At 36.2% G+C, this 25316-nt stretch overlaps 1 protein-coding gene across 1 annotated transcript in view; it reads right to left on the minus strand.

Moving 5' to 3' along the window:
• ARAP2 (ArfGAP with RhoGAP domain, ankyrin repeat and PH domain 2) overlaps positions 1-25316 on the minus strand; it is a 120862-nt gene that overhangs the window by 22047 nt on the left and 73499 nt on the right. Inside the window, exons 21-28 of the mRNA XM_032686720.1 lie at positions 22815-22978; positions 20610-20822; positions 18472-18577; positions 16244-16391; positions 15465-15533; positions 7671-7745; positions 6565-6682; positions 1948-2076 (exon numbers count right to left, since the gene is read on the minus strand). Coding sequence (XP_032542611.1) covers positions 1948-2076; positions 6565-6682; positions 7671-7745; positions 15465-15533; positions 16244-16391; positions 18472-18577; positions 20610-20822; positions 22815-22978 — 1022 coding nt within the window. The remainder of the gene's footprint in view (positions 1-1947; positions 2077-6564; positions 6683-7670; positions 7746-15464; positions 15534-16243; positions 16392-18471; positions 18578-20609; positions 20823-22814; positions 22979-25316) is intronic.

Raw genomic sequence — 25316 nt, forward strand, 5'->3', positions numbered from 1 at the left:
CGCAGTATTACTCTGCTCTCCATTGCTGGCAAACTCCTGGCAAGAATACTCTTGAACAGACTAATACCCACTACAGCAGAAGGAATTCTACCTGAAAGTCAATGTGGTTTCAGAGCCAACAGGAGCACCACCGACATGGTATTTGTTCTCAGACAACTGCAAGAGAAGTGTAGGGAACAGAACAAAGGTCTCTATGTAACCTTTGTCGACCTCACCAAGGCTTTCGATACTGTGAGCAGAAAAGGTCTATGGCAGATTTTGGAACGTTTAGGTTGTCCCCCCAAGTTCCTTAAAATGATCATCTTACTCCATGAGGATCAGCATGGCCAAGTCAGATACGGCGATGCACTTTCTGAGCCCCTTCTAATAACTAATGGTGTGAAACAAGGCTGCGTTCTCGCACCAACCCTATTCACAGTCTTTTTCAGCACGATGCTCCAAAGGACCACAGCAGACCTCGATGATCAGGACGGCATCTACATTCGATACCACACTGATGGAAGCTTTTTCAACCTAAGGCGACTGAAGGTTCATACTAAGATTTTAAACCATCTTGTCCGGGAGCGGCTTTATGCTGATGACGCCGCCCTTGTTGCCCACACAGAAGCAGCTCTGCAGCGTTTAACATCCTGCTTTGCAGACGCTGCTGAGCTCTTTGGGCTGGAAGTCAGCTTAAAGAAGACAGAAGTTCTCTACCAGCCTGCACCTCAGGAAATCTTCCATCATCCCCATATCACCACTGGCCAATCAGAGCTCAAATCAGTCCAGCAGTTTAATTACCTAGGTAGTCTCATCTCCTCGGATGGTAAGATTGACGGAGAGATAGACAACAGGTTAGCAAAGGCATATAGTGCTTTTGGAAAGCTTCATAAAGAGTTTGGCGAAATAAACACTTGAAGAAAAGTACAAAGATCAGTGTTTACAAAGCCATAGTGCTGTCTACTCTCTTATACAGATCTGAATCTTGGGTCATTTACTGCCACCACCTGCGACTCCTAGAACGCTTCCATCAACGCTGCCTCCGTACAGTCCTAAACATCCACTTGTCAGATTATGCGATCAATACATCTGTTCTAGAACGAGCACCAATCACAAGTATTGAGGCCATGTTACTGAGAACACAGCTGTATTGGGCAGGACACGTCTCCAAGACGAAGGACCACCGCCTCCCTAAGATCTTGCTTTATGGTGAACTTGCCACTGGCTGTCACATGAGAGGAGCCCCGAAGAGAAGATACAAGGACTCCCTGAAACAACATCTCAGCCTCGGCCATATTGATCAACACAACTGGTCTACTCTGGCCTCCAGTCAGGAGGTCTGGAGACACACTATCTATAGCGCTGCTGACATTTTTGAGAAAGTGCGCAGGATCATTCTTGAGGAGAAAAGACAATGCAGAAAGAATCGTGCCTTGCAGAATATACCACCTAAGGAGTCTTTCTGCTGTGCCTTTTGCAACCAGACGTGCCTGTCTCATGTTGGCCTTTTTAGCCACCAACGCGCTTGTAACAAACGTGGGCAAAGCCCTTCCCAAATCTTCGTTCGCGAAGCCTAGCCATGAATAACTATAAATCACAAATTTTATATATAATGCAATTTTTATATACAAGATATATGTAAATGTAGTCCACAAAGAGTATGTATAGCATATTATGCATGTGGACGGACTGTGGAAAGCTGTACTATACGTAAAAGAGCAGTCTTGAGCTTCACAGCAGTTCACAAACTGAACTGATTGCAGAATTTCTGTACACTTTTATGTTCCAGTAGGAGAGCTTATAGTTTGTAGAAACAAAACCATCCATAATTTATATGTTTTAGGAGGAAGTTAGCACAACCCTCAGTAAATCCATAACTTTTATGAAGTAGCAATAATATAGACGTTCTGGAGACTCTGCTCCAATCAAACATGTGAAAAAACTAAGTTTAAAAACGAAGTTACGTACCACTGTACCGGTTCATCATGTCTGCTGTTAGAAATCTTTTTATGATCAGATATGCAGTGCCAGGCTCCGGTAGTGAACTCCAGTGAAGAACTTGTTCTAGTACATTCTCTGTATAATGCAGAGGACGTTCTGAAAAATGCCAGAAAAACAAAACACAAAAATCAAAAATTAAAATAAAAGACAAAACCCATCCAGATTGGAGGCCCTTACAAGTTACATATGCCTGGTACATAACACTGCCTCATTGACTTTGAGTTATAGAAGAACAATGCTTTCAAAATAAGACAAGTAAGGACTTAATTGACTTTCTGAAGCAATATCTTTGCTGGCAGGATCTGCACTGGTAATGAATATAAAATTAAACAAACAGTAGCAAATATATAATCCAAATATCCAAATGTTCAGTGACTCTTGTATTTAGTTATATTTTTTAATGTAAATACACTAAAGCACTGCTTTCAAACTAAATACAAAAGTTAGGAACTATCACAGGGCATAGCTAAATATGTTCAAACAGAACTGAGCCCTGCAGCAATACCGTGCCTCACTGGCCTAGGCTCAACACAAAAATGAAACATCATAGCTACTAATTCTATAAAATCAAAGAACCAAAGAATTTGGAGCAATCACAGAGAAACAAAACCCTCAACTGGTATGGATTATACTGTCTGTTAATTATCAAAGCAGACTGAAACAGACTCCTGGTTTCATTACATTCCTTTTACTAGAAGGGAGAAGCATATAGTCTTACTGGGTCTTCTCTCTCTTGCTGTAGTCAGGGAATTTCCAAACTTGCACCTTTATATTTCAACCTCATACAAAAAGTACAAGATTAATATAGCAATAGGCGTGACTAGACCATCTGTGTGCACTTCAAAACTTCAGATGTTCAGACATATATTTGTTGATAGGTACCATCCATCCTAAAAGAGAAACTCTGAGACCCTAGCACGGAACAGAAAAACTTCAGTGGTAAGAAAATCCAGCCAGTACTCTATACATATCCCGGTTCATATATCACATGAAAGTAGAGAAGATCTTGCAGTAATCACTAAATGTTCATTACCAGGTCCAGCAGAAATCTGAGTGTGACATGTATTGCAACACAACCTGAGGCAACACTTGATGTAGATGGGGAAAGATTGCACTTTACCCCTCTAATTAATCCTTCCTATACATAATCACATCCCTGAAGGCTTTCACCTGCTCAGCAGCAAGTATCTACTGTAATTTAAGAAAACACAAAAGCCTTAACAATGGTTTTGTGGGCTACAACTTAGAGTAGTGGGTTCAAATGTCATTTTATTTCCAAAGAGAGATTTGCATACCAATTTGTGTGGGTCAGGCCTTGAGAAGAGCTGGGTAAAGCTCCTGAAAAGTCAGACCTGTGTGACGCTCATGTTAGGTCACGCAGTCTAGCCCAGTGTCCCTTGAGTACTGAAAAGTATACTGCCATAATCTCATTTTTGATTTCTGCTACGGTAGATGAATATGAAATGTCAACAGCTGCTGTGGGACTGTCCAGCACTACACTCTAGCAGAACATATTTTCCTGAACACCTGAACACTAGCGCTTCTGAAAGCAACAGCCACAAATAACATACTTAAGTGACAGAAAAAACTACTGCTATTTTGGGATGCAAAAAAACCTACCCTACCTGCAGACTTGTGATATCACCTATATAAAGATTTTATTATTCTGACATGACACCAAAGCAGCCTAACAAAAATACCATTCTGTAGACAGCAGCTCAAACCCTATTTTATAACACCAATTTTTCTAGCCCTTTTGTTTTAAATGATCAAACTTCTAAAATTTTCTTTGGATTTTTGGGAAACTGTGAATGCTGACATGATAAAGTGAAAACAACTCGATGCCTTTGTACAAGAGGGAAAACCCACGTTAAGGAGAACTTTGCAAATCAAATGCAGGAGACTGGCAAATCATTACATCTTCCTAGAACACCAGCTCTCCCACAGTAAACACCTACTGTTTTATTTATAGTTATATTTAAGACCATCTGTCATCATAGATTACACGGCACATAAATCATCATGCTGAAAACCATTACCTATTTTACTGGTAACACACCTCATTTACAAACTATTCATCAATCACCTATTACTAAAAAAAATATGCACCCTATTTTGTAAAAGCATATGGTATTGAATATTCTGCATTAAGCTAGATAAAATCATCAATTATTGCAGCTTTTCTATATGCAAATAAATTAGTTAATTTTTAATATTGCAGTTTTAGTATTTTGAACAGCAAGCAGTCAACACATACGTCCAATTACCCTTTCTTTCACTTAGGCCATCATATGCTGGTAAATATCTGGAACTAGTCATTTTCACCTTAAACAACATTAACTATCAGTAGAAAATTACTTTCTAGAAAATATAATTCTAATTTTCTTGACTTCTCAGGGTTTGTTTTCAGGACAGTGTATCTTAAAAAGTAAATAAGTCTTATGAAATTTCAGGATTGAGTGCAACAAACGGAATACCACCACAAACTGGACAGGTACCAGACCACAGCAGGAACAAAAGCAGACAAATATTTTTTATCAGAAAGGTACTGTGATTATTTGCATATGTTTGAAACAAATATGCAACCTTTGTTTCTGTCATTGCGTATCAGAATTTCAACTCTCTTGTAAATGCCTCAGGTTACGTAATATTCAATAGTGTTTGTTTGACACTAGTAGAATCAACTTGGAGCAGCAAAGACTCAAACAGTCTTTTAGTTCTTTAGTGTCATATTTGGACCAAAGACTGCATAGAACTATATTTCTCTGTGTTCCAGCCCTTTGAAAACCCGCTAGATTCAGCCATAGCATCACAGGAGTACTGATGAGTGTCTCTTACTACAGGCATTATTTTTATTTTTAAACAATAATTTGCTTGTTCTGATGCATTGATTCTTCCAGAAAGGGATCCATGAAGAAGACATTTCTTCAACACTGTCTCTGTGACTGATAGATGATGAATTAGGACTTACTTTAGTTTTCTTTTTGCTTGGTTGTTTTGGGTTTAAAACACTTGTGTGTCATTTCTAATTTGTGTTTGAAACTTGTTTCAATAGGAAACACTCTAATACCTGGCCTGTATTTATTGTCCTATGTAGTGCCTTAGTGTCTCTGTCATTAGCTGAGACAACATTTCTATCCCACACTAAAATATTAGTTGTTGCACTGAAATACCTCAAGAAGCTGTTGCAGGGTCTATTGTTTTACTTTTATGTTCCCTTGGCCATACCTAGTTTAGTTTTCATTTGCCTGTGTTATATATCATTTAAGAAAATAAAATTCCCTCTTCAATTTTTTCCAATGCTAAGAGAAAAGAAACAGGATTTATAATGTACTTGTAGGAATTATCAGGACTCTTCTAAGGATAACAGATGCTAGCATTCTTAGTCAGTTGTGACCCATATTCATGAATCTGGAAATAAACTCTACATTACAACCCTATACAGCATCACCAACAGACTGCAAGATGTGAAGGGCTCAGGATCACTTATTTTAAGTTAAAAAAGACAATACACTTCCATTCTAGTTATTGATACTGCCAAGGTCAAGACTGAGTATATAAGTAATTATATACTTACATAGTATAAAAGAGATTATTGTAAGCACATCTGAAAATCAAGTACAACAAAACTATTCAAACAATATTGGAACATTCAATAAACTTACTTTTTTCCAATTCCTTATACTTTTTTCTCCTTAACTTGAAAATAGGTATCTTCACTACAGAAATAAACTAGTCCACAGTCTCCTTCTGTACCATAACAGTAAGAACAGCTACTTACTATGAAATGCAAATAAACGTTGCATATTTCTGTCCCCATGTATTCCAAAAATCGGATTATATTAGTGAGTATTCATCAAAATACATTTTAATTAAAAAAATTCCTATTACTCTACATTATTTTAAATATCTCTAATAATAAAATGCTCCAGTATGTTATACATGCTCCAGCATGCATAAAGCACTCCCAATGTTAAAATCTCTTTCTACTTCATTAATTTTGTGACCACGTGACATTTGCTTTTGTTGGCAGCAGAATCATATTTCAAATAACTTTTTCAAGAAGTTGTTAGATACATTCTAATGCCACTTGCTATAAACACAGGATTACACACTTTATGCCTCCTTTTTCATCTACATACATAAAATAATTGACTAAATAATGTAAAAAAGATTCTTTCTCCTAAGTATCACGTGTATGTTCTCATTTCATTTTTCAAAAAGCATTATTCCTTATAAAATCAAGTGCTGACATTCTAATGAAAATAAGTTTCTTCTTTAAGACTTATTAGTAAGACCTACTTTTCTATACCTGATGATTAATGAACTGCGAAGCACTGTAATATAAAGAACATCTTTTCAACCCCCAATTTATAAGCAATTTACAACAATTCATCACATTACTTCTGGTAAAGTGTAGAAAGAAATCATGCAGACACCACAGCCACCAAATGTAAAACACTGGCATGAAGGCTAATATTTTTTTACCATAAAGTCTTTAACTAAGCTTTTGATGATGTTAAGTATTGAAAAATTAAAATAACAAAAGCTGATTAAACTTGCATAAATTTTAATGTCACCAACCAAGTTCTCCATTTTCAAGTACTTCAAAAGCAGCCCAGATATCATCTTTGTTGGGAATAATGTTTTTGATTCCTAAAACATCATTAGTTAATTCCTCTGCTTCCATCAAAGGTGATACCTGTAATACAAAATGACTCAGTTTATATTTCAATTACTGATTTCTGATTCATTTTTTCAAAGTGTTCTTCCCTGCAACTGCCTTAACAAAAAAAAAAAAAGAGCAGCAGTAGATATACATGTTGGAAATCCATAAATTATTCATCAGACTCCAACATGCTTTCCTTATTTTGTTCCATGAGATTGAAGTTGGTAACTTGAAATTCCCTTTCTCTACCATTGAAAAATTTGGAAAAAAATAAAGCCTTGGTATGTTTTCTTGGGTGTGGGAAGGTAAATATTACAGAAGCACCATTTTTTTTTTATCTTAGCAATGCATATTCCCATTTTTAATTCAATTTTAAAAAGCTTTAAAAAGCATGTGCATATATGTATCTATGTATGCCACATACCCCACATATATACAAGCACGAGTGTTTGAGAGTTATATGCTGAACAGAACCAAAAGGAAACAAAGTCAGAGAGGTGTAACAAAAAATGATAGAGCACTATTATGTGGAGATGAGAGTATTTAAAATACACTATCCAATAGAAGGTTGAAAAATCTCAATTATTGTTAGTAACAAGTTTTGGTTTCTTAACACTCAGGGCATACAGAAATGTAAAGCCACAGGTAAAACGAAAAATCAGGAGGAACATCATTTAAATGGCCTATACTATTAAATAAAACCAACATTCGTTGAGTACTTGTTAATGTTCTTGGGTGTTGCACCCATAGAGTTGCAACAATTTATACCACTGTATACTACAGTAAAATAAAAGGACATCTACCCTTTAAAACTGTATCATAATATTTTCCTTAAAAATGCAAAAATGCATAATAATCAGTCTTTACATAATTTAGGCAACATAGCAAGGTCTAAAATAGTGATAAACATAAATGCACACTTTGTTGTGCAATTATATAAAAAAGATGTATTAAAATAAATTGATACACTTCATGACAAAGTGTCTCCCAAAAAATCACTGTATCATTTTCATACACTAACCCTGATGATAATACTACAGTCTGGCTCCTTTCTTTCCACATAAACTTCAATAAGCAAATCTCCAGCCTGGGAAACCTAAAACAAAATAATTAAAAAGAAAATTAGACTGTCTTAAAAGCTTTAGAAATATTCTTTTAAACAGGGAAAGTACAATTATTATCTAGTAGTTGTGCTAGAACCTAATGAAGTCAAACTCTTTTTCCACCCACTTATCTACAACAGTAGTACAAATGTTGACTATAATGGGAAAACCTGCACTATATTCACTTTTATTTGACTAGTGTAAGGAAAAAAATACCTCTTCACAGGTTCAGGAGGAAAATCCTAACCCTGACTAAATCCAACAGAATACATCAAACAAAATGAGCACACTTTACAAATATACATTCAAGTAAGAACAGGAAAACTAAGGGAGACATGAAGTAAGCGGAAATTTTAGATTTATATTTAAGACTAAAGTCTAAGACATAAGTGTACCTTAGTATCTTAAACTGACAGAACCATAACTCTTATTTAGAGGTTTCTCAAGCTCGCTTCAGAATCAAAACAGATGATTACAATTTAAAACCATGAAAAAAAGACTCTAACCCTAAATTGACTTTGTTATGAATGAGAGGAAAAATTACAAACAACAGAATATTTCAGCCGTAGACTCATGTGTACACATTCAGAAAATCAAAATTCATTACTACAAATACTACATTTATGATTCTTAATCACAATGAAAACTTGTCATTTCGTAATTAAAGAAGGAATCAAACAAATGTTCTTGATATAAACCTCTGCCAAATTTGTTGGAGAGATATCTAAACTATATGTACAATCCTAATGTGGAATAATAAGATAAAGCAAAATGTATGACATAATTGTACCCTTCAATTAATAAGCCAATATAAAGAATTAAAAATCAAATTAACACTAAGAATAACAATTTGTGTTTTTATTTAGAGAAAAGTATTGATAGTGATTCTACATATCTATATATTACTACAAAGAGAGGAAGAGGTTAAAAAAAGTATAGAGAAACATACATATATATATAACAAGTCAAGCCTTGTGATACACTGACTAATTTACAGAAGCTAAAGCTACATTTTTATAGAAAAATAAATGGCAGTGTTGAATTTTAAACGAGATTAACATTCTGAAAAACAGTAGCTTCTAAGTTAGTTTAGCCTCTGAGAATAGAAAACTAATGGAAACATTTGTGATGAAAAACATTACAAAGCTACTTTGAAAAAAGCTGCTTAATTATAGTGGCACAGACTCAGAAAAGCTCATTTAGTTGTAAAATTTGCTTTTCAGATGATATTACAGAAAAAAGGTTGGAAATAAGAATGAAGCTGACACATGATTTCCACTGGGCTCATGTAAACAACCGTATGGAGGGAAAATGTGATGTAAATTACAGCAACAGCTGGCATAAGTATATGGTGGACGGAGAATAAAGAGTGGCTAATGAAGAGTGGCTTCTGTTCCACCTGGAACAGAACTTCAGCGACATTTCAGACACGTGAACTTCCAGTCCTTAAGGAGAAATTCAGTACAGTTTTTCTTCTCTGAACACTCTGCATCACCAGAGATACTACTACTGTGGCAACCTGTATATTCCAATGTAATAAATATACACATCACTGATTTTTCCACAAAAACGCACACATTTTGAATGCAATAATGTCAGATTATCAGTTGTTAAATGTAAAGAATTCTTACAGTTCTTAATTGTAGCTGCTTGAGGCCTAAGTTGCCAAATACCCATTATGCTTACATGATTACAATGATGCTGTTATGTCACTCGGTTGCATCATGTCATCAGTTTTATCAGTAACTGGAAACCTGCAGAAAACTGATGAGACTGGTTGAGCAAGAACATGTGCTGAGCTACCTTATCTCAAGCCACTTGGCTTGAGCACAACTTAACAACGGCATGGTGTCTGAGGTGAAGCAGAGACCTCACAGCCCAATGCCTCAGTGAAGCACAGATGAGCAGCCACATCTCTGTATGGAGATGTTAGTCTCACTCGCCTTTAACCATGCATAGCTGGCTAAACTTGGTCCTTTAAGGAGGAGATGATGTGTGATTTTAACATACTGCAGGCAAAGGTCAGATGGCCTTTACTGCTGCCTCAGATGTGTGGAGGACGAAGTGATGGTGAAGTGCCATGGTTCTCTTCTGCCTTTGATTCAACCATGGGTCTTAGTCTGACCAAAGGTAACCAAAACCTTCATTATGTCCTATTTACATATGAAAAAATACACCCACCAATATGAAAATGAGAAAGTGGCTGCCCCGACATCCATGACGGCAGCAACAGGTAACCAGTTATATTTTACTATAGTCCCACGTCTACTTCTCCTAAAAATACAAATTTGATATCTGGAATCCTGCATTTTAGAGGACAAGATCACAACCCCTCTTCAGGGACAAGTCAAAGAGTTTGCTCCTCTCTCCTCCCCAAAGCAGGGATGCCCCTTTGGTAAGATCTGTGCCTCCAACTATTTTGGAGCATATCTGGGTGGCTCTAAGCTTAAATAATTGTAAAGTTAAGCTTAGTGCAAAGTTGAATTTGTTAATTTACTTTAAATTGCTAACTTAGCTTAGTTAGTCAGTTGCTAGCTTTAGTATATCTAGTGCTGATGAAGTAAGTGCATTTAACAGCAATTTCGAACCTGTATTTCTGTTGCTTCAGTAAACCACAAAATTCATGAATCTGTAATCATGAAAGTTCCAAGCCTGGTAAAATGTAAAGTGTATCCATCCCTAAAATCTAGTCTTCTGAAATTACGATTAATATGCACTATATACTCATGACAGAAGTTATAATTGTAAAATATAACAATGATGAAGGTCAATCCTTTTCAAAAGCAGTTCATGTTAGTCCAGTTCTGACTCTAACATATTCCCTCAGCAAAACCTACTGACAACACCATGCATATTTAGAGAAATGTAGAATTCTTCCAGAAAAACAGTTATACATAAAATCTCTAAACAACCTTCTAACCACATAGCAGAATCAGTGGGCTTCAGGTAGTAAAAACTTTGAAATAATATGAAGCACTTCCTTCTGCACTGAAGAGGTACTAGGCATTAGACATCGATGCATTTCATATGTGCATGTGAAGTTTCAGGAAAATGTGCTTTTAAATGAAACACAGTTACATTAATCGTCTGCTACAAAAAAAAACCACAAACAAACAAACAAAAAAAAATAAAATCAAAACCAAACCAAACAAACAAAACCAAACCAACTAAACAAAACAAAACCAAATAAACAAACAAAAAAAACCCAGAAAATGTTCCACATCTTAATTCAGAGGGAAAAAATGTTCATAGTCACAATCAAATTGCCACAAATGACAGTCAGGCTCTTGAGGACTCCATTCCTTAGTTGCTATTTCAAGGGTAACAGGTTGACATAACAGAAAGAACGCAGTCCTAATCCTTAAAAGCAGTTCAAACTTCAATTTATTAACCAATAAAAGGTAGAAATTTTGTTCCAATGTCCATCACTTGTTTAGAAAGCTAAAAAGAAAAATGCCATTATCTCTGGGGCAAGTGCTCCTAAACAACTTACAGTCTTCTCAGGTCATATTTGCTATCTAGTGGCTCTTTTCCTACGGGATACCATACAGCAGAGATACCAATGATTCGATAAGGTCCAAAAATATTTTCTAACTCAAACTCAGCATTTTATGATTTCTTCAAATATAGTATTAAGAATAATTAATTAAATCCAGCAACTCAATTACTATTTTTCTCATAATAGGTTGTGAAAACATGTACTGAATATTATGAATTCTAAGTATTTTCCAAGTAGAAATCCGGAATCACTCCAGATACACAATTTTAAAATACCCCAGTGCAAGGGAGAGGCAATGTATGTAACGGAAGGGTTAGAATGTACGGACCTCACCGCTGGCAACAGCACAAGTTGAGAGCTTCTGGGTAAGAATCAAGGTACAACCAAATAATGCAGATATCCCACACAGGAGTCTACTATAGACTGGCCAGGATGATGCCACCAACAAGTTTTTCTATGAGGAACTAAGGGACACTTCCAAGTCAACTGGCCTTGTCCTTATGGGGGAATTCAACTTGCCAGAAATTAACTGGGAGGATCACACAGCTGGTACAACATGGACCAGAAGATTCCTAAAAAACCCAGATGACACTTCATGGAACAGGTCCGTTAAGTGTCCTAAGGTCCGTAAGGGAGCCGACTTGGAAAGATGCCCTCCTTGATCCTTGATCCAACAGAGTGGATCTAATGAGTGACATGGAGACTGGAGACTGTCTTGGCCACAGTGACCATGAAGTGATCGAGTTTAAAATCTCTGTTGACAGGAAGAAAAGGGCCAGCAAAATTTCAACTGTGGACATGAGGAGAGAAGACTTCAGGTTGGTCAGGGAACTAGTAAGTAATGTCCCATGGGAAAATGTTTTCATAGGTGCAAAAAAACATGCTGGTCACTTTTTAAACATCACGTTCTAAGGCCACAGGAACAGGTAATTTCTAAATGTCAAAAGTTGAGCAGATGAGGCAGAAGGCCAGCTTCGCTGACCAGGGATCTTCTCTTGGAAATAAGACAAAGAGGAAGGTGTACACCCAATGCAAGTAAGGTGAAGTGATGTGGGAAGAATTCAGAGATGCTGCTTGCCACTGCAGGGAAAAAATTTGTGTGGCCAAAGTTGAAGCTGCCCAGAAATGTGGGGGACAATAAAAATAGTTTTTCCAAATATATTAATGGAAAAAAAGGCAGCGTTGAAATAAAATCAGGATGAGGATGGTCACCTCACAAACAGGGACAGAGACAAGGCAGAGGTGTTTAACATATTCTTTGCCTCTGTCTTCAACACAGATGATGGACCCAGGGGGTCTCAGTGCCCTTAGCTGGAGGACCATGACTGCGAGAATGATCAACTCCCAGTCAAACCTGAAATTGTGTGGGATCTGCTGCTCCAGCTGGATCCCCAAAAATCTATGGGGCCTGATGGGATTCACCCAAGAATTCTCAAAGAGCTGACTGACTGATATCATCACAAAACCTCTCTTGATGATTTTTAAGTGGTCTTGGGAATCCAGAGAGGATTCCCAAGCTGACTGGAAGCTGGCAAACATTGTCCTGATTTTCAAGAAGGGCGAGAAGGAGGACCCTGGAAACTACAGGCCTGTTAGTCTCACTTCAGTGCCTGGTAAAATCATGGTAAAGATTATTCTTGGAAGTGCTGAAAAACACCTGAAAGACAATGCAGTCATCAGTCACAACCAGCACAGCTTCCCTCAGACAAAGTCCTGCTTGTTGAACATGAATTCCTTCTATGACAGGGTAACCCACCCAGTTGATTTAGGAAAGCCAGTAGATGCAATCATTTTGGACTTTAGTAAAGCTTTTGATACTGTCTCTCACAGTATCCTTCTGGACAAAATGTTCAACATACAGCTGAATAACCATGTTACACAAAGGGTGAGTAACTGGCTCACAGGTCTGGCACAAAGAGTTATAGTGAATGAGGTGACATCAGGCTGGAGTCCAGTCACTAGGGGGTTCTGCAGGGCTCCATCCTCAGCCCAGTTCTCTTTAATATATTCATTAACAATCTGGATGCAGGACTTGAAGGAACACTAAGTAAGTTTGCCAACAACACTAAATTGGGAGGAGCTGTTGACACTCTCAAGGGCAGAGAGGCGCTGCAGAGAGACCTCAACTAATTAGAGATGCACAATCACCAACAATATAAGGCTCAATAAGGAAAAGTGCTGGATTCTGCACCTGGGATGGGGCACTCCTGGTTGTTTGTATGGACTAGGGAACAAGAGACTGGAGAGCAGTGCTGTGAAAAGGGACCTGGGAATCCTGGTTGATGGCAAGTCCCATATGAGTCAGCAGTGCCCTGGCAGCCAGGAGGGCCTATTGTATCCTGGGGGGCATCAGGCAAAGCATTGCCAGCCAGTTGAGAGAGGGGACTGTCCCGCTCTGCTGTGCTCTGGTGAGGCCTCACCTTGAATATTGTGTGCAGTTTTGGGCACCACAATATAAAAAAGACATTCAGCTATTAGAAAGTGTTCAAAGGAGGGTCACAAGGATGGTGAAGGAACTGAGGAGAAGCCTGAGGGGAAGTAGCTGAGGTCACTTAGTTTGTTCAGCCTAAAAAAGAGGAGACTCATTGCAGTCTACAACTTCCTCATGAAGAGAAGTGGAGGGGCAGGTACCAACCTCTTCACTCGCATGACCAGTGACAGGACTTGAGGAAACGGCATGGAGCTGAGTCAGGGCAGGTTTAGGTTGGATATCAGGAAAATGTTTTTCACCCACAAGGGGGTGGAGTGCTGGAACAGGCTCCCCCAGAAAGTGGTCACAGCATCAAGCCAGAAAGAGTTCAAGAGGTGTTTGGACAATGTTCTCAGGCACATGGTGTGACTCTTGGGGTCTCCTGTGCAAGGCCAGGAGCTGGAATCCACGATCTGGATGGGTCCCTTTGAACTCAGTATATTCTATAATTCTATGATTCTATTATATAAAATCTGGGGGATTTTTTGGCTATCTTTTTATGTGGCTATCTATTGGCAGATACTTCCATTCTGCAAGACAGACATTAGAAATAAACTTCAAATCATTTCTTGGTCACTCCCCACCAGACAAAGCAGGAAATGGACATTCTAATACGCACATTGACAGAAAGTCATTATGGTAAGAGGGCTTTATGCCACTACAACCCAGACAATAAGGGAATGTGAGATAAAAGAACGATTCCAGATAGCAATTCACAGAACATGCAATTTCAACATGTATTTCCAAGACCCTGTCTTCTTAATTATGGCTTACAAGGTACCATGAAACTATTGCTGCAAGTAGGAAGGCAGCCAACAGAGAAAGCATTACAGATTTTCTCTGCTAGCTTTCTATCCTTTTCTACAACCCCATAAACTCCAAAATCACTGAAAGCTTCTCCTCCACTACTTTAGATTTCTGTAAAAGCTTTTAAGCTCCCTACATCTCATTTTAGCTCTCTTAGTTCATCCACCTTGGTGTTACAAAGCTTAGTGATTTTTGCTATAATTAGGATTGGACAGAAATACCATTCAGACAGTGAAACGTGGTATCACTTTGCTGTTTCTTACAACTTCAATTTCAATAATTTTGAAATTATTCAAAAGTTGTTACAAGTAAAACTGGAACTTAAGATGACAATAAGTGGCCTAAGATCTCCCATTTTCTTATATTGTATTCTAAAGCTCACTGTTTGACTGTCAGCATATGTCTGAAGCTTCCCCAAATAATATTTGTGCCTTGGGGTTCTAGAAACAGTCGCAAAACAGGATGCAACTGAAGACTCAGATGCTTTAAACTCAAAGTGATGGTGTAACTCTAATAAAGGGAGACCATGTATACCCAAAGCTCATGAAATAATAAAAGCTAATACACATTTTAAGGTATTTAATATACATGTTTAAAATTAAAAAACAATAGAGAGGACATCACTTTTGCACTTGCAAATGTTGACTATTTCCTTCTAATACAATTTACGAAGCATAGTAAAAGCATGTAAGTTAACCTGTAAGCTTGGGCCAGAACATAATTCCCCAAGATGCTTTACACAGAATTGTTTTACTTAATCAGCTTATGCCTCCTCTTTCATTTCAGTTTATGTCCCTCACCTCTGTAGTTAACAACACTGATCACAACACAAACTTACAAATTTACTTTTAGAAATCTAGGTATAAAAAAAACCTGTAAACAACAAAATGGTCTTTGTTGAAATTATTCTCACACCAACTGATATTTGCCACTTACCTGAGTGTCTTTCCACTTGGTAATAAAGCTGTTCTCTATATCCATTTGTTTGACCTGGTCTTCATTTATCTGTTTAAAATGAATAGTTCTTGATCAACAAATAATAAATATTGTAACAATTACCAATACTGTCAATCACGTTCTTATAGAAGCAGCTATGTAAAATATTCTATCAGTCAGAAACAGCTCTTCATTGATGATATTCATTATTATAAACTTGATGAAATAAATTTCAAAACAGAGAGGAATCCATGAAAAACTGCCAAACAATGTTAGAGTGGCACAGTAAACTCTAAACCAAAATGCCTAATAGGAATTGCTGTGAGTAGTATCTTTTCTATCCCCTTGAACTTAAGACTCTTTCTAGAACAAAGGAAAAAAACACATTGCAATCACAGCTCAGAGACTAAGAACACAAAATCCTTCCATGCTTCAGTTCTCATCAGGCTCATAAAATTTTATTAAAAGTATTATTTTAAATAGTCATAATCATAAAATTATCTTAAATTTAATAAGCTGTTGATGGTAAGAAGAATGCTCACCATTTTGGAAAACAGTAGCTCACAGTATCCCTTAAATAGTCTTTCCTACACAGATTAAGCTAGTTGGGAAATAAAATTTAAAGCAGGCCAAGAACAACATCCACTGAATTAAGAGTTCAAAAACCCTGCAAATCCTCAGATCATTTAACTAATAGCAAGATCATTTTAAAGAAGTTTCTATATTTCAGCATCTCTAACAACTGAGCAATTAGGATACTTTTACATAAAGATACCTACATGAAAAAGTTGCACATAATTTTTAATTAGATCTTCAATTACATTCACTTCTTCACTAGTTTGGCCTTTAGTTTGAAATAAGCATGAGGAAAACACCATGGCTAAATTGTGAGGGTTCATATGATTAATTTCAGAACACTTCTGCACCCTGCTGAAAGAAAAATAAACATAGTTAGAAGGTTTCATTGTTCCTTTAATTGTCTGAGGCAGCTTACAGAATACGGAGTTCATTTCAAAAAGAATAACTCCCTTAAATGAAATGAAAACATGTACTATTACTTATTTATTTTATATTTCTTTATATTCTTTATCTTTCATTACAGAAACGAAAACTTTCTAACTGCATTTCAAGTGATACAAAAATTATTTAGAGTTAAAAAGAATAAAACCAGAATAGAATAGTTGAGTTGGAAGGGATCTACAACGATCATACAGTCCAACTGCTTGATCACTTAAGGGCTGACCAAAAGTTAAGCATGTTGCTAAGGCCACTGTCCAAACACCTCTTAAACATTGAAAGAGTTGGGGCATCAACCATCCCTCTAAGAAGCCAGTTACAGTGTTTGGTCAGCCCCTCAGTAAAGAAATGTCTCCCAGGAAGAAGTCTGAACCTCTCCGGACGTAGCTTTGAACCATTTCCACGCACATTATTACTGGATATGAGGGAGAAGAGATCAGCACTTCCCTCTCCACTTCACCTTCTCAGGAAGAAGTACAGGGCAATGAGGTCACCCTTCAGCCTCCTTTTTTCTGAACTAGACAAGCCTAAAGTCCTCACGCAATCCCCATAGGCCATTCCTTCCAGTCCCTTCACCAGCTTTGTTGCCTTCCCTTGGATACATTCAAAGAACTGAACATCCTTAAATTGCAGACCACAGAACTGCACACAGTACTCAGGTGAGGCTACACCAATGCTAAATACAGTTTCACTGTAATATGCAAAGAAGTAGATCCTACAAACGTATCATCTAAGATCAAACAAAATGTGGAAAGAAATTAGATCCTTAGTTCCTATACTTATGGTAAAGTGTTCATATCAGTTCTGTTGTTTATATAATGTCTCCTCCTTTAGAGGCAAACACTTTAAAGCACAGCAGAATTTTGGCTGTTATATGTGGGAAACCAAACAGGTGTTCAGCCTAGAAAGCCAGAGGCAGCTGCCCAGCAAGAGGCCTCAGAGGTAACGATGGGTGACTGTGACAAAGAGGACCACAGAATAAAATCTCTCTTTTAGTGATGCAGTTAGACTCTTTTAATTAATAATCAACATCGAAGAAAAACTGAAACTGTGTCAGAATAGGTTTTAGGCATTGGTAGTTATACACATGAATTTAAACTACCTTCAGAACAGATGTAACAGCATCTCCAAACTGGATATGCTTAGAAATATCCTTAAACACAATACATACTATAATCTTTTTCCTAATAATGGTGCCAATTTATTTCATAGTAATATAAATAGTTTTTAAATGACATCTGCTATGTACCTAGCTATGTAACTAGTTATGTAACTTATTTTTTAACACAATATTCTGTAAGAGAATTTTCTACACATTCTCTACCCACTACAATTAACCAGAAATATAATTTGACTTGTTCAATAGATGATATAATACACTACAGACCAGTAATATTAACCATGACACCATAGAACCACTCAATCACATATTTTTTATATATTTTCTGCCTCTTATTTGATCTTGGAAGAAGACATGACCTTTGGTGCTTAAACAAGTTTGTATTTTGGATATTCTCTACCACTACCTACCTTGTAAAATGAAGCACTGATGAAAACCAGAAAGGGTAGGCAATTCTCAAAGTTATTATGTGCAAAAAGATTGTAGAGAAGGACATTTTCACTGAAAAAAATCTTTTAATTTCAAGAATGATTTGCAACAATCCTCTGGAAGACTAGCTGACTGGAGTGAAATGAGACTGTATTAAGAAGCTACATCAAAAATTACCCTACTTGGACACATACACTGGCAGCCCTCTCTCCCTAGAAGGCTGTTCTAATCCATTGATTTTTATAGATACCTACTGCAAAAATTACAACCAAAGAAAAAACACATTATCAATTAAAGGGATTCAAATGTAATTAATTGTCGCAACTAGGTAAGCTTTTGTGATTACTGGTTAATGAAACAAGCCACATTCCATATATGGTAGAGTTATACTGAGAACACATTACAAGAATTTCTCTACTACAATGCATCATTTGCAATGACCTGTAAAGATGTTCAATTAAAGCAGCCAGAGTTGCTCTGTTGACTGGTGGAAGCGAATGAATAAAAGCTCCATATTTCCTCACACGTTCCTTTTCATTCTGTGTATCTGCCAGAAAATAATAATCATTGAGCATTAATAACAAAACCCAACAGCAGTTCTCATTAACTATAACAACATCATCCAGTCCTTTAAAATTACTATTTACCCAACCAACCTCTACTTCATAAAGGCAGCGCTGACAATCTACTATTAAAAAACTCTATTATTGTACACCAGTTCAGGGAAAGAGCAACAAAGAGTGACAGTTCTGTATTCAAGCACCATTTGCTACAGCTTAAGACTAAATCCCAGAATAGCAATTGCTTTTCCTCTCAAAGCATATTTAATCTGTAGCTTGTGCATGTACATGTGTGAGTGGAGCTGTGTATGCACAAGGGTAAACATACTTCTAAGAGTTCCCAGAAATGAGAAATAAAAAGACCTTTTCATATTTTAAATTTTTACTGGAAAAGTGTCTCAAGGTCCTAAGTAGTCTGAAGACCAAGTATACAAGACTGATAAGAGGAGAGCAAAGGGGAAGGGCTGGTGAACAAGTTATACAAAGTTACACATAGCTGAACAATGGCATGGTCAATGACAGGAATGACAGTATCTGAGACACAGCCACAGCTCTCAAGTCTGTCTCCCTGTACTGCATAGATACTACAGAGCATACTCCTCCTCGAGACGTAAGCCAAGTTAATCTCTTCCATCGCATCTCTTCCATTAAAAGAAAAAAAAAACTAACAACAAAACAACATTTTAAAGGTCTTCTACTCTATCTTCCTAAGTGTTTTAGTCTTCCCTCAAGTACTTTCAGTATCACTTAACTATAACAGGACAGGATTCTCTGCTGTAAAGCTGAAGCAGAATTTTAGCCCCATGTGCATATCAGGAAGTGGAATCACTATAACATCATTAAAAAAAAAGTTATCTTACATCTAAACTACCACAGATTTTTCTGATTTCTGATGAGAAGAATCTTGTGGTAAGTGAATAAATTCTTAATAGTCTTTCCTCTAGTTTGCTCAAATTGAGTTTAAAGGTCAAAATGTGTAATACTTCTAATATTTGAATTTCCTGAACTTCTAGTGTGTCATAATAAAGCAATCTCCATATGTTTGAACTTAAACAAAATCAGATAGGAATATGCCTTTTTTTTAAGACAAAACTCACCACACAGTAAATATATGCTTCCTGTGCATTCATGTAGAAATTAATGTTCTATCTTAGCTTTTCCTATGCATCTCTTATTGCTATGCATCAACTGCGATTTTATAGCACAGCCTCACAGTGAAACCATTTGTTTCTTGCACTTTGTAAATACTATAATACAGAAACAAATAGAACTGCAGCTATTTTGAAAGAACATTATAAAAATTATCACAATTTATGTAATGAATAACTGATTAATCTATTAGTAATCTCATAGTTCTGCTTCTAACCACACAGAGACACGTGTCATGTTTTAAATACATCATAATCTCCAGTAACAGGAAGCCAGTTATATCTTCTTTCAAATTAAGTTTAAGATTTCTAAGGAAAAATAAACCAAATAACATGTTACCAAGTTTACATTGTTAATATACGTAAATTTGTCTGAATGTTCATAAAAAATATAGGAAAAATTTAGGTAGCAAGACTGTCATTTAACTATCAAGCAGATGATAGCATTTTCCCATTTTTAACTACATATGGTCAAAAGACAGAGTACATGCTTTTCTCCTACTCTAACATGTCTCTATTTCTTGAATTCTACCTTAAATGTTTCTATAACATGTAAATCATCAATTTTTACTTTTGTCTGATCCAACTCTGACATAGGACAATATTGGTCTACTGTTTACAACGTATTGTCAGGTACACATTGCTATTTGTTATTATTATTTTGTTTCTCTTAAAGGCAATAACATTTTCTCTGATTGACATAAGTCTGTTGCAGTCATGCTCTAAATATTTTTTTCCTCACCACAATTATAGGGCCGATTACCAAATAGCATAGTTGACACAGGGCAAGGAACTAACAATCCCCCTGAAATTTGATACTGAAATTGTACATACAACCTTTTTTTGTATTGAGTGTTGTTGAATACATTACCTAATGCAGAGATCCAGAATGGGTAAAGTTCTTTAGTGAGAAGTGCATCATCTATTTGAGAAAGAAAACTTTTCAATACATCAGTCACATCTTCAAGCTGATGTTTTCCTGCTCTTAGCTTAACACTCCTCGCATCTTTTTTGAAGCTTTCCAGCAGTTCAGCCACATTGGAAGAGTCACCACTCTTAAGGTAGATCTGCTTACTACCTAAACCTAAGGTACAGAAATACAGGGTAGAAAACCAAGTGAATGTAAAATCAAGTATTTTAAAAATTCCAAACATCATTATATGAAAAGCATATGCGGGTGCCAAACACATTGTACTTCCTACCAAAATCACTCTGACCTTTTGCACATACTTCATTAGTAAAAACACTACCAAGTCTTCTTACACCCAACTAGATCTCTTTGCAAAAATACACATTATAATATTAAGCAAGCCTGAGATCACAATTTCAGGAGTACTTGAGAGGAAATTCAAATCCTCAAATATCCTCAGGACTTCCTAAAACAGTACTTTCAAAAGGCACAGTAAAGCAAAGAAGTTTTGATGATGGGTATTGTATTACAAATAAAACACAGTTGCTTTCATGAGCAAAACTCCCATTATTTTATTACCCTAGTGATGAACTCAGCTTAGGACTCATAGTATCATTGCATTCATCCAATCTGAAACATTTTATTCTTTAAAGCCTTAAGCTTAGTAGAAAGTATTCCTTTTTTCTGATTTTTCTCACATTCTGGAAGACATCAGGCAGCCAGTATACTTGCATTTAACAACTTAAACCATGGAAGTCAACTTCAAAGAAAATTTATAGTCTAAAACAAAGTCAAGACTACCTTCAATCATTGCATATGAGAGTAGTCAAAACTTTTGAATTTTAAACCTCGTGTAAGTTTTTCATAGATGTGCAGTCCTATTTCTCTTTGTAGAGGTGTTTCTGCATTCACATTTCTTGAAAGAGACTGGTACTTTACATAAAACCCTGCTTTTCTTATGTACCTGCCAAATTAAGTACTCTGTCAAAACCTATGAAATCATGTCTTACGTTCTTAGAATTCACCTTTCTTGCAATGCCCACATGCACTTCCATTCAATATTGCCTTTGTGTTGTTACTGTCAGGAACAGCTATGGAACCTGATTGCATCTGTCTTCTGTGGACTACAACTAAAGACAAAACCTCTACAGTGGTGACAAAAAAAAAGACGTATATATGCAAATAATGCATACAAATAATTCCTTCAGCTTTCAAATGAGCAGTTTAACAACCAGTAACGTTGATCCTGAAAAAAAATATTTTTAATAAAGATCTGACTTATTTAAGACATTAGGAAATTGAATTTTAATTTAGAATACAGAAGTTGTTCTAAGTGGCAGACATAATTACCCTGCTTTAAAAACATGTCAGTGCATGAAATGGTGTAAACTATACTTGGAATAATTCCTATTACTAATGATTACAAAATAATTTAACAAAAACATTTTTGTTAGTTTTAGGCAACAGTTGTAACCCCAATACAACTATTTACCATAATGCAGTGTTGCCATATTCAGAGGCTATTTAGTTAAACTTCAACCACTCAAATATAAATTAGGGGCTCTCACACTGACAGAGGTATTTATCCCAAAGACAGATTGGTACAGGGTTGATATGTATCTAGCATTTCAGAAGAAAACTGATGAATCTGCAGTAGTAAAAGGACACAAACATTATCTGTGTATGACCTAATGCTATGGAAAATAATGCTGACAAAATTTACTTAAACAAATTGTTACTGACTATACATTCTTAGGCTGAAGAAACACTGAAAACTCAGCAGCCTAAGACTGAACCAACTCCATGGTTAATACCAGTTTCCCAGAAGATGTGCTGACCAGTTCAGGTCATGCTTTTCCTGGTTCACAGAGCTTATTTTCAGGGCTGAGATGTCTGCATTGGACCTCAAGGCTGAGTTACATAAGGCAAAGAAGGCAATATTTAAAATAGGAAGGTGTTTATAAAGGGAACCTACCAAGTTGTATTTCCCCAAATTGCATGTTCTCAGATGTGTGGTAGTGTACTTCTCCATCACATCAAAGAGTGGCAAGGTTAACGAGGGGCATGATTTTACTTTAAGTAATAAATTAACTCATTCAATGAGATCTGGGGGAGCTTAGATAATATACAAATGATCTTGGGTTGAATAAAATCCACTATACTTACCATACTGTGTAACAAATGCTATACAGCTGTTCACTATAATAGGAACATCATTTTTGCTGAGCTGCTGATCTTGTAAAGCATTACCATCTGTACTTGCTGCTTTTTCAATTGCAGTATACCAGACCATGAAATCCAGCTTTGTATGGCCATGGATGTATAGCGTTCTGAAAAGTATAAAAATATTTTGAATTTGGGAAAGAAATAAAAAAAAAATTATGTTATTGTACTACAGCAATAAAACAGATGTCCAGCAGAAAAAAAAAAGAAACACTTGGAGTAAGACATCAAGGCACCTTCCACCACGTAAAGCTGTGATGGTGGTCTATTGTTACAGCTTTTTTTTCCCCAACTACATTCATACTAGCACTGCCACGATAAAGAAGATCCACAAACACTGTCACAAGCCTTTGAAAGAACCTGTCAACATTTTAATTACTCTTCTTCAGTCTGCATTCATACGTCCAAGCCACAGCTAAACAGGAAACAGATTTAAAGACAACTTGCAATATCGTAAAAGCTTTCCTTCTTTTCTATTCACACACCTACACACCACACATACCCACCATTCCTCTTGTTCTGTAGGGTAGCTGAGACATACTGAATTTCCCTCCTACACAAGTATCAAAACAATCACGCTCAGGATATCACAGAGCTAAGGAACATGTATGAAAAAGGTAAGAGTTGAGGCAGAATAAGTTAGTGCAACACTTTACTTGTCTATCTCAAAGCATAACCCTGTTCTGACTTTATTATTTAAACATGCTATAGTAAACTCTGTTCCACTCTGACAGAAAGAGAAAATACTAAAATGGAAAAGTTGAAGAGTGTATGTTCATCTATATGCATGCATGTAATAAAGAACTTCTTAAAGTGCTAAAATGGCAAGTAAACTTTTCTACATACATGCTCTTAGTCTTCCATGAAAGAAATGTCAGGGATCAGTTTTCTCTAATGACAATTTATTTGCTAATGACAAAGAGCTACAATGTTCTACCAAACTTCTATGAAAACACTTCCATCAAAAAAATAGAAAATATAGAAGAAAAATATAAGAAAATAGAAGAAAAAATAAAAACAAACATTCATTTTGATTATTTCATTTAGAAAAGAAAAAACCCAAGTATTTTATATAAAGAGGGAATATCTGATTTCTTTTTTTTTTTTTTAATTAGCATCTTTCAATTTTGTTTTTACAAATGTTTCCATTCTAGCATTCCTATCTTGGTAGGAAGTGAGGATGCAGTCAATGTATTACATGCACAGACCCAGGATTCACCATACAGGCTGAGCCATTAGCCATTCAACAGCACAGTAGATGACACTAAAATATTTCACCTTACTGAAGCCCCTTTTTAAGAAGTCTTTACTTCATGACTACCAAAGTCATGTTAACCATATTAACTACATGCCTGGGTAGTAGAAACACAGTCTCTCTCTTCCACTAAGAAAATAACCAATAAATTGCATGAAGCTGCCACATTTTTGCACAAAAACGAGTGTGCTTAATTCAACGTTTTCAATCTTTTTCTTAAGACCTGTCGGAACAGGTAGTTCTCAATCAACGACTTCCAAAGAACACATCACCCTAACATTCTCTAGTACTGCTGCCATACATTTAAGGAAAGTAAAAAGTTTGAAATTAGCAGAAAAAAGTTTGACAGTGTATGAGACCCTACTCCTTTAGTATTATTATTCACAGATCAGAAGAGGTTAGGACTATAATTTATAAATGATTTATGGTGCTTCCCAACACAAGAGATGCACACATATATGCATATGTTTTTATTTTCCCTGCAGAACACCAGAATTCATATTATGGTTTTATGCAAAAGGATAAATGGAAGTCTCAACAGATTATTTTTTGTTATTTAAAGCATTATGATATATACAGGAAGTGAAAATATTATTACTGCTAAACAAGAAAAGGGCAACTCTGCTGCATATCAATCAATTGGTACCATAGGAGGAGAGAGAAAATACAATATTGAACTTCAAAAGTCATATAAACTTATCAGTATTTTTCACAGAGATACTAAAGTCTAAATCATGTGCCTGTCAATCAACTGTTGTAATATATGAATTACCTAAACTATGAGGAAAAAATTACCTTGTATTTTATGGATCCTTCCATCTTCCTCTCAATGTATCACATTAGAAAAAACATATCAGAACTACCAAGATGATGTTCTCTAAATTTTCTAAAATTCTAAAACTGCAGAAGTTGTTGAGTTAAAATTCAAATTACAAAGGAAGAGGTTATAAAAAAGAAAATGTGGTATTTGTTTAAGTAGTAGTCCCATAGGACCAACACAGTCAGGAAAGAGAAGTTGCCAATAAGAAACAGAAACGTGAAAAATCTTGCTGCTATCAACCTGGATGTTGATAGAAGGCAACTTATTATTTTGCAAATAATTAACTTTGCCCAGTGAAAAAATCTCCAGAGTGGTCACATAAAAAAGTAAGATAAATCTGAGATGCAATTTCACTATAATACCATAGAAG

The sequence above is a fragment of the Chiroxiphia lanceolata genome, chromosome 4 (assembly GCF_009829145.1).
Source record: "Chiroxiphia lanceolata isolate bChiLan1 chromosome 4, bChiLan1.pri, whole genome shotgun sequence".
NCBI classification, from domain to species: domain Eukaryota; kingdom Metazoa; phylum Chordata; class Aves; order Passeriformes; family Pipridae; genus Chiroxiphia; species Chiroxiphia lanceolata.